Source organism: Theobroma cacao, chromosome 1, assembly GCF_053813885.1.
Source record: "Theobroma cacao isolate CCN51 chromosome 1, ASM5381388v1, whole genome shotgun sequence".
Classification (NCBI taxonomy): Eukaryota; Viridiplantae; Streptophyta; class Magnoliopsida; order Malvales; family Malvaceae; genus Theobroma; species Theobroma cacao.
The window spans coordinates 21,825,440-21,835,926 of NC_142639.1; the positions used below are offsets into that span (position 1 = coordinate 21,825,440).

Genomic DNA, 10,487 nt, shown 5'->3' on the forward strand with positions numbered 1-10,487 from the left:
GCTCACACAAGATATACATTTACACTATTAAATAATTGACCAGATGAAATACAACTTCAAAAATTATTATTAGTAAATGCCTTGGAGCCTTTTTATTATTTTTTTATAATTCTTTTGGCTTTGTGTTCTAACACACTGGTACATATATTTCAAAACATCTAGTAACTAGTTTAAAATAAATTAAATGAGAAACGTAAAGAATTGATAACTTTAGTGATTATGTCGTGTGCTCCGTCCTAGAGGTGTCTAAACTTTGTGCTGGTTGCTTCAATCCGACTAAAATATTTCATTAATAAATACTATTATGAAAAGAAAAATCAAATTATCTTTTTTTTCAATAAATAAAAAAAATGTTATGTATATGGTCGTTACAAGCAGGCTCGGCTCCTTAAATGTCCGGGCGGTGCCCCACACTAAGAAAATGACGTAGTGGGTTGCAACGCTGTCGTTTTGGGCTCTCTCTAATACTGAGTGAATAAAAATGAAGAACGGCGCAAATAAAATAGCATACTCTTAGTTTGAATAGTGTTAAGTGACTGGTAGCCGACTCGCCGCCCGCCATTCGCTGCGACACCGCATTGAGTAAATAAGGTGTAGAGAAGAAAGAAAGAGAAGAAGAAGAAAAAGGAGGTATGGTGAAACTCACGGCCGACTTGATTTGGAAGAGCCCTCACTTCTTCAATGCCCTCAAGGAGCGAGAATTGGATCTTCGAGGTGCTGCTTCTCCTTCTTTCGCCCCCCCCAAACCCTAATAATGATTTCTATCGCCGTCTCAGATTTCCTTTCTTTAGAAGTTAATCTTTTGCCTTTGCTTCCCCATTCTTTTATTCTTCAGGTAACAAAATTGCTGTAATGGAAAACTTGGGTGCTACCGAGGTTTGTCTACTTGCTGCCTTTCTTCTTCTTTTCCCCCCCAACGGATAGGAAAATTCGTTGTGGGCATTTTTAGCTCTTTTTAACACTCGTTTGCTTGTGCATTTTTGTTACTTTGGCTCCTTGACAGGACCAATTCGATACCATAGATTTGTCTGACAATGAGATTGTCAAGCTCGACAACTTCCCTTATCTTAACCGCTTGGGTACCTTACTTATAAACAACAACCGGGTTACTCGTATCAATCCCAATATTGGAGGCAAGCTTTGAACAACATGGATTTCCTTTTTGGACTTTTTTTTTCTGTCTCATCCTTTCTTGTAGGAAGCCTCTTATGATGTTCATATTTCCTTGCCCTGCAGAGTTCTTGCCCAAGTTACATACGTTGGTTCTCACAAACAACAGGCTCGTCAACTTGGTGGAGATTGATCCTCTTTCATCTCTTCCTAAGCTGGAGTTCCTTAGCTTATTGGACAATAATATTACAAAAAAACCTAATTATAGGTTGTATGTGATTTACAAACTTAAATCACTCCGTGTCCTGGATTTCAAGAAAGTGAAAGTTAAGGTGATTGGATATGCTAAACTATTATTTTATCCTCTGAAACAAACTTATTATTCTTCCTTTTTGTCATGCATTAGTTACTGCTCATCATGTGTATGATTATGTAAAATTGTTGTGATTAATTGAGAAACCTCTGGCCACACCCATATTCATTCTCTGAGAGCTTCTGCCTAATTGAACCTTTAGCTTTACAAATGTTAACTTTGCTTTCAACATTGTTTTGTTCATTCATGGTGTAGTTTGAATTGAATATTATATTATGAAGTAGTAAGTGTAGGTTCATGAAGTGCAATTGTGTGGTTTGAGTTATTCACAGTTAACATGATTAATGGAATAATTCTGGATTTTAGAATGGTATTTCAGTTATTTTTATTGAGTACTGGCCTAGGCTCCAAGTTAGGTGCATTTACTATTAAGAAAGATGTCCTGAATTCTGCTTTTCGTTCAAAATTATAATTCCATCTTTTAGCCTAATGCTTTGTATTGCGCATGTTTTACTTATTTCATAAAGAAAAGACTTATGCTGTAGGATTGATTTATTCATTCGATATACCTTAAACATTCTTACATTCTTGTCGTTTTTCTTTTTGCATCTTTTGGTGGGTGGAGAGGGGGGGGGGGGGGGGGGGGGGGGTGCTGCATGTTCTAATTTGCTATAATTTTGATTTCCTCATGTAACTACCGTATGAATTAATTCTCATAATTATGCTTCATGGGTCTTAGGAGAGACTGGAAGCTGAAAATCTCTTTGCATCTAAAGAAGTTGAAGAGGAAATGAAGAAAGAATCCGCAAAGACATTCACACCAGAAGAGGTTCCAAAGGTTTCAGAAGTTGCACAGGAAGAACAGATGCCAAAAGTAGTTGCCCCCACACCTGAGCAAATTTTAGCTATCAAGGTATTAACTTTCTCAAAATGCTAATTTGAAACAAGGATAATGCTGTTGATAGTATTTTAGTTTCTCATCATGGTTGCTTTTTTGATGGTTTTGCTTATGCATCTTAGAAAAACTTTAGAGAACTTTATCAGGAAATAGGGATGAAATAAAGAAGAAAAAAAGATAGGAATCAAGGGTAGAGTGGGAGAAGCCTGCCTTCTGAATATTTCAATTTCTTTCACAAATTCATGCTTGGGTACCATTTACAGAAGCATAAACTTCAAGAAAGCTTAAGAATTTAATTTATGATTTACTTGCGACAAGAACTTGACAAACTTCCTTAGATGCTGTAAGATGACAATTTAGACTCTCATTTGAGGGTGTGGCCAGAACTTTTATAGCTATTTTTTGAATGCTCTAAATTAATTTCTTCTCTTTGTTCAGACGAGGGTAAGTTATAATATCCTTTACTAGAATTTGATGATATAGGTGCTTCCAAATTCCTTTTAGAAGGCATGGGCTGACCAATTTGATCTTATGATGTTATTGAGAAACTACTTGGAAATATTAACAAAGGATATAAAAACTTGTAGTTATGGGTTTCAATAGACGAAAGAAAGAAAGAGTGTTGAATTAGAACTTTTGAGACCTCTAAGAAATGGAGTCTTGTTGTTTAATGACACTTGGAACCAAGGAAGGGAATTTTCAAAAGAGTAGTGATCACATTCTTTGACGCATTGTTACCAGATATGCTTTTTATTTTTATTTTTAATTGGGGGAGGGGGGAATTCAACCCTACTCTCTAAGTAGGGGGATCATGCACCAACCCGCTAGCCAAATGCTCGGGTGCTACCAGATATGCTTATTGCCCATCAATTTTGAAATTGGATTGTGCAATCCCAAATGTGATTTTCATGTAATTAAACGATCCATTGGTTTGGAGAAGTACAAAACTGAAGTTGAAAGAGAAGGCGAGGAAATTGAAAGAACTATCTCAAATCGCAAAGCCACTTTTGAAAGATAGAGGGAGAGAAGAATTGTAGAAAACAATGTGTAGTTTTAACTTATTTTCAGGGTAAATTACCCCAAGTCCTTAGGATTTCACCCTAATTCATTGTAGGTCCATTAGTATTCAAAGTGGACACTTTGTCCCAAGACCCTAAATGTCATTAATGGATTTTAGAAAATGACTAAACTACCTATGACCCTAAAACACCAAAATGTGTCTTTCAACCCATATTACAGGATTCAATTGACTGTCCATCTCATAATTGATTCCATTCTCACCTCGTAATGAAAGAGATCCACATGAAGGCTTGTTCACTATCAAAAGAAACTCCTTGATTGGATGACTTCTTGAGCCGTTAGACAACAATGCAAGGTTAGTGACAACTAGGGTCCAAAGCTTCCCCACCATAGTGGGTGGTTCTACCTCATTTCTTTCAACCTTGAATGAAAAAGATCATTTTTACCCTTGGAACCCATTATACCAACTGAGAATCGAGCTAGAGGAAGAGGGAAGGCACAAATTCCTTTTAGGTAACCGTTAATAGATGCTTCAATAATCAATTATCTGTAATGAATAACTCATCAGGAAGAAAAAATTGTCAAATTTATTTTTTCTCTTTTAATTCTAGTTCTAGTTTTTAGTTGTTGTTGATGGCAGTGCTGGAAGAACATGCTATGCCTTTTTTTTTTTTTTTTTTTCCGGTTCCGAATGAATTTAAATAAGCAAGAGTTTTCTCAAGCACGGTTGGGTTGTTGATAAGCTCTGCTAGTGCCATTCATTTGCAATGGCTGTTTTATTAATAGTTGCCATGAACAAATCCTACAAAAAGATATGTGAGTGGCTGCCGTTGGTGTGTGAAAGGATATATGAGTTGACTTAAGAGTTATCAAGGAAGGGTAGTATAGGTATAAAATGATGGCCACATCCTAAAGTTTACGGAAAATCAAATGGTGGGGTATCAGCAAGACTTATGCATCTTGTGAAGTATATTAGTTTGGAGCGGAGTGTCCATTTTGAATACTAATGGTTCTAAGATGAATTAAGGTGAAACCCTAAGGACTTGGGGGTAATTTACTTTTTTTTTTTTTTTAAATATTTTATGTGCCTTAGCCTAGGCTAAATAAGTGAACGTGGAGGCAACAATAAAGATTTTAGTTGTTGAAGACCTAATTATTAATTCTACCAAAAAAGCAAGTTCTAAAACTTTTACTTAATTGTATTTAAATGTTTTAAACAGACCCATTATTGAGGCTTGACCAATTTGAATTTTGAAATTTAAATAAATTTAATTATTTCATTAATTTTAATGAATAGGGTAAGGTTAAAATAGAATGAGGTAAGGTTCCCTTTGTCTGGATTGCTTATAAAAGAATTGGGAAAGGAAATGGAGGGGTATGTTATTAACCTTCTTTGGTAATGAGTGGAAAGGAAATGAAATTATGACTTAGCATTTATTTTACAATTATATCCTTTAGAGGTTAAAATGATATATTAACATAGGGTGATTTTGTCTATATGATATAAAGTATTTAGTCAGAAGTACTTCTTCAAATCCTCCCAATCCAAAGGGTTTAAAAGAAATGAAGGTTTTGAGCAGTCATGTACCCCCTCCAAATCCCTTCCTTTCCATTGGAATTTGTTCCAAACATAGGAGAGGGTGCAGCCACCCCTCTCTTCCTTTGGCTTTCCCTCCCTTCCATTCTAACCAAACACAACATCAAGTAATCTTCTTTGTTTCAAAGCAATTCCTGCCAAGCTTTTAAGATTGAATTTGAAATTGAATTCGATAATATATATAAGCTTCAAGTCTTGCCTCTCTTCATAGTTATTTGCTTAAGGCTACTGATTGCTTTATTCCTCAGTTTAAGAACTTTTTATGTGTTTGGGTTTGATCTATACTTGCATGGGATTTGAAAGGGTTTTAAAAAGGTGCCCATTTAAACACAGAAGGTGGTTGATAAAGTTTATAAGTACTCATGATGTTCTTTTCCATTGCAAGCAGATTGTAATTTTCAGATTCAGTCATGCACTTTTTGGAGAATGTTATGGTAACTACTGACTGATGCATGAATATGCTAAAATTGCCACTGGTTTATGGACTCTGTGAACATGTCAATTAATGTATTCCTTCTTTTTCTTTTATTTTCCAAAATATCATTTTTATGTTTGTGGTCCAAGTCAGAAAGCACAGACCACAAAAGTATTGATCAGATTCCTGATGAGTTTTGATGAAAGAGAACACTTAAAGGACTCACACAACCTGTGACAATCAATGTGAAATCTTACATCTATTATAAGATTATGGCTAGTCACACCCGCTTACTCGGACACACACATCTCTACCTGTAACTGCATTAGTGAGGAGGAAATCATAAATGTATGATAAGAATGTGTCTAAACAGTTGTTTTGTGGAGGTTTCTTAATCTTTCATCTTAGTTGGTTTAGGTACTGTAGGTCTGAACATAATATCTGTCTAATGCACTGCTTTTTAACTTGCGTAAAGTGTGCATGTTTGTGATTAATTTGTCTTAAACCACATGAAATGTCATTGGTAATTATCTTTGTCATGTTTGTAAATGACTTCTGCTTCATTTGTAGTGCCTGTTTCAGACTAAATTCTGATCTTGTTTAGCTTTATTTGACATACAGGCGGCCATTGTGAATTCTCAGACTTTAGAAGAGGTTGCAAGACTTGAGAAGGTGCTTGCTTGATTGTATGTGTGATTTTAAAAGAGATTGTCTTGTGGATTTTTTTCTTAATTTTAACATTACATTTGGATGGTTCTCTGTGTGAGCAGGCATTAAAGACAGGTCAGCTTCCTGCAGATTTGAAAATTCCAGGCGATGATACTGGGGCCAATGTTACAGGGAAAGATGAAAAAAAGGTTTCTGATAGTCAAAACAAGTCCAATGTTGAACCAAATAATGTGGAAGAACAAAAGAATGAGGAACCTGTACCAATGGAACAGGTATGCAGATATGAGTTATGTGGATCCTGAATTTAGTCTTCGTGCTCTTCTTATCTTTTTTTTACCTTGTTAATGCTACTCTTCCAATAGACTGAAGGTTCCTTCCCTTGTCCTTTGGCCTTTAGCTAAGATAGATATGAATGGCAAGTACTAGCTTCACTTGGTAATGTAGTGTTATGTCTTGCACTTCAAAATGGGCATAAGAAGGAAAAAATTGTCTGCTACAGAAAAATAGACCTTATTATTATATATACTTACATCAGTAAAGGAGCAAAGTGTACAATTTGTTGCAGACATGAATTTCCAAAAGGTAGTCAAAAGTGAACGCAACATGGAGGCATCCTAGTTACTGAAGTTATTTGTTTTTTAAAATATTTTAGAAATGAAATGTTCATTTCTATACTTAGCTCAGAAGAAGTATTAATCCCAGACTAGCTGGAAATGTACGTTTCTTGATGATAAGATCATAATACAAGCATATTTAACATTATTGATATTAAAGGGGATTATACTTGGTAGTTTGCCTATTATCATAAGCAACATTATCATGTTTTGGGAACAAACAAACATTCTTGTATCTTGTCCAAGTGGCAGAAAACAGTTGGGCAAAGGCATCACATAGATACCTGGGGACAGAATTCATCACACCAAAATGCCCTTGCATATGAATCAAAGGATGCCTTTTTGGGGATGATTTTTGTGAGTTTCACATAAAAGAATTGTTGGTTTAATAAGATGCTTGCCTCAGGTAGTGTTTTCCTTGAGGTGAAGCTCTTGCCTAGGCATCAAAGGCATGTACGTTGCTAAAGTCACCTTGCCTTAAGGGGTTGTAGCACCTGCCTAATCATATATGCAAGTGCCTAGCTTACTTTTGACTAATGAATTTGGTCAGCAAGTGGTGGCTATTTTGAGAGCAATTGCTCTGCTCCAAGAGATAGATTGGTTGACACCTATATTGAAAGGAGTATATAGGTTTGCTTTGTCAATGTAAGTGCTTGAAAGGGGTGAGCTTGTTTATTGAATGAATTCTCAAGCTTGAGTTCAACTGGTTTAGATGCTAAAAAAGTGTACTTGTGTGTATAACCCATAAATATCTGTTTTTAACCATTTTTTAGTTATAAAATTTAAATTTCAAATATAAAAGATCTAAAGTACAGAGCTTGGTGCATAAATATGTGAATTTGTAATTTAAGTATTAAGTCATCCAATAATGTCTTAATCAGTGAAATGCACTTATAGTGGGATTAGAAACCTAATAATCAATTAAAAACTAATTTGGGTAGGATTTATGTCAAACTAAGTAACTAGTTAGCTGATTTTTAAAAACAGACAATTTGGAAAATGATAAGAATTCAAGGCGCTTTTGTATCCAAATACTGTTTAACCAATATTTGTAGTTTGATAGATAACAAAATCCATGTTCCCACATGAGTGTTTGTCATTTTTTAATTATAAATTTAAATGAAAAATATTTTTCTAAAAAAATGAAGTTTGATGTATAAATAAGAGTATTTTAAAAATTTTTTTAGTAAATTTTTATGCTATATTTCAAATAATTTTCAATATTTTTCTCAACCAAACCAAGATGTTGAATGGAATTGGAAGTCCCTAACCAATTAAATCGTAATTTTGATAAGAATGTTTATTTTAAGAACATATATAAACAATAAGATTTATATTTAATTTAAAAACATATGAAAAATCTGGGAGGACAATCTAGGTATACAACAAAACCTGATATAGTTTTTGGTTCAAAAATGTTTTACCAAACATCGGTACTTCTTATATACCAGTTTTTATTTAATGTGCTATTGCATGTGAAATACACTAATGCTTGTCGAGTAGTATGAGCTAAAAACTGAATATAACATCTAGGTCTTGATTAGAGCTAACAAATTTTCTAGTTATTATAAATCTATCATATTGTAATTTGGTCCGAGCAAAGTTTTTTTTTTTTATTGTAATTGGGGGAGGGGGGATTCGAACTTTGTTCTTTAGACAGGGGATCATACAACAACCAATGAGTCAAATGCTCGGGTGCTGGTCCGAGCAAAGTTTACTTGAAAGTAATTCAAATAGATTTTAATTGTACTGTAAAATCATTATATTACCTTAAAATAAGAAAAGTTATGAAGGTATTCTAACCTTCAGACCAGCTTCACCTATTAATTTTAGTTTATTAAATTATAATCGTGATAAACCAAAAAAGATAGTAACTAATTCAATTAAACAACTACTCTACTGAAAGTAATTTAAGGAAATCTTTGCTCAAACATAAATTGAATGTCAGACTTTTTAGTATAAAAAGAGGTCTTGAGTCACGTGATTCTCCCTCTCAGTGGATACTATTGAAACAATGCCTTCTCATTTTTATCTTTTGTTTGTCCATTCTATTTCTTTTTTTATATATTTTAATTTGTTTATTCCTTTTCTTTTCTATATTATTTATACACAACTTTTGGGACATTATTTGCCACTTTATTGATGTATATTTTTTATAAATTAAATTATTAAGTGAAAATAATTGATTGTAATGATATATTTATAAATTCAAATGAGCTAATAAGTACTTAAATAATCAAACTAATAAGTATATAAGTATTAGTTTAATCGTTGATTTATGCAGGTAAGTCCTCAATTATGATTGTTTATGTGAATATAATTATTAAAATTACTTTTTAAAAAAATTGTTTGATAAGTTATGTGATTGAGCTGATTTTGAAATAAATAAATTTATTATTTAAATTTATATATTTAACTCATGTAAAGATTAAAATTTATTTTATTTAGTAATTTCAATTTCAATGTCAACAAAATATTTATATATACAATTTCATTAAAATGTTCAATATTCAATATAAAATAATTTTTCTCCTATACCACGATGTCGCATGGGTTAGTTAATAGATACTAAAGTCAGTTTCTTGATGCATTATGGTGGTAACAGCTCCATCCTCTCACATAGCAGTCTTACAACAACAATGCACAATGCAGCAAACTTCTGATTCTCTGTCGTTTTTTGTTTAAAATTTTTTGGGCTAAGTGGCCCTTGCTTCCAATATGCCTTTATTAGTTTTATGCTCCAACCTTTAGCTTCTTATATTTGTTCAAAACAAATTTGTTGCTTTTAGTGCAGTTTGATGGCCGCAATAATCATTGTTAGTACTTTTTCATCAGCCAAACATGTATTTCTCTTTCTGCTTGCTGTTTCAGATGTTTTATTTTTATCTCCTTTTTTTTTTTGGGTAAATTTTATGCATCCTTTATGGTTTTAACCTATTTCAAATGACACCTTATGGTTTTAACTTGTAAATGATCTTATTAACTAGCTTCAATTATCTAAAGCACTGTTGAGCTCAAGTTATTAAACTAGATTGAAAATAAAGGGCAAGCTTGTTTATTAAGCTTAATAATTGAGCCCAAATACAGTTGGGTTTCGAGCAACTTTATTGATTTTTTTTTTTTTTTTTTTTTTTGCTTCTAATAGCCATCATGCAGAGAGAGAGGTGTTAATGCATTTACTTTCGTTATTGTTTAAAATATGTTTCAGTTTTATATTTCTTCATTAGTTTATCTGCTGGTTGGTTTTTGATTTTGGACTAATGTGGTAAGCTCTTTTTCTTTTACCAGGAATAGCATGCATAGTTTCTATACCAGCCTACATCACTTGCTGCATTCATTCGCCAATGGCTGGCTTTGCAATGAAGGATTTTTCGAATGGCTGGCTTTGCAACAAAAGGATTTCAGTTATACTGAGAGTTAATGATTATTATTAGGAATTCTGAACATGTACAACCATGAATTTCTCTTTGGCCTCTATATATAATCTTGAACATGTACAACAATGCTAACTTTTCTTCTTCCCCCTATTGCTGGTAATGAGATCGTTTTTCCCCCTATTTTTCCTCGCTAAAGGTACAAAAGAGGGATAGGGGTGTTTGGTTGTGGAAATTTTTTTCTCCAAATTTAGGCCTGTACGCGCACCTTCATGTTGTTTGGATATGTTCAGTTTCAGTTACCTCTTCTCTAGAATTGGTGCTGAATCGCACTGCTGATTTCGACGTAGATGCGAATTTATCTGCCTCAGGTCACCTAGTACATGCTTAGGATGAAACTTGAATTTATGTTTGCTTGTCGTTTTTGAAATCTTAGACATGTCAAAAGTTGACCCAACCCTGGAGACCCATTAGCCC

At 33.6% G+C, this 10,487-nt stretch overlaps 1 protein-coding gene across 1 annotated transcript; it reads left to right on the plus strand.

The window, feature by feature from the left end:
• Positions 1–491: 491 nt before the first annotated feature.
• Positions 492–10,245, plus strand: U2A' (U2 small nuclear ribonucleoprotein A). Its single transcript, XM_007049895.3, has 8 exons — positions 492–714; positions 836–876; positions 1,004–1,133; positions 1,237–1,442; positions 2,163–2,336; positions 5,975–6,025; positions 6,124–6,294; positions 9,925–10,245. Exons 1-8 carry the CDS (start codon positions 633–635, stop codon positions 9,928–9,930), a joined length of 861 nt encoding a protein of 286 aa, XP_007049957.3. The 5' UTR covers positions 492–632; the 3' UTR covers positions 9,931–10,245.
• Positions 10,246–10,487: the final 242 nt, after the last annotated feature.

Excerpts from the sequence above, each read along its gene's own strand:
- U2A' (XM_007049895.3), top strand. The coding sequence starts at position 633 with ATGGTGAAACTCACGGCCGACTTGATTTGGAAGAGCCCTCACTTCTTC. Across the intron at positions 1,134-1,236 it reads TATCAATCCCAATATTGGAG|AGTTCTTGCCCAAGTTACAT; the intron begins GCAAGCTTTGAA and ends CTTGCCCTGCAG. Across the intron at positions 2,337-5,974 it reads AGCAAATTTTAGCTATCAAG|GCGGCCATTGTGAATTCTCA; the intron begins GTATTAACTTTC and ends TTTGACATACAG.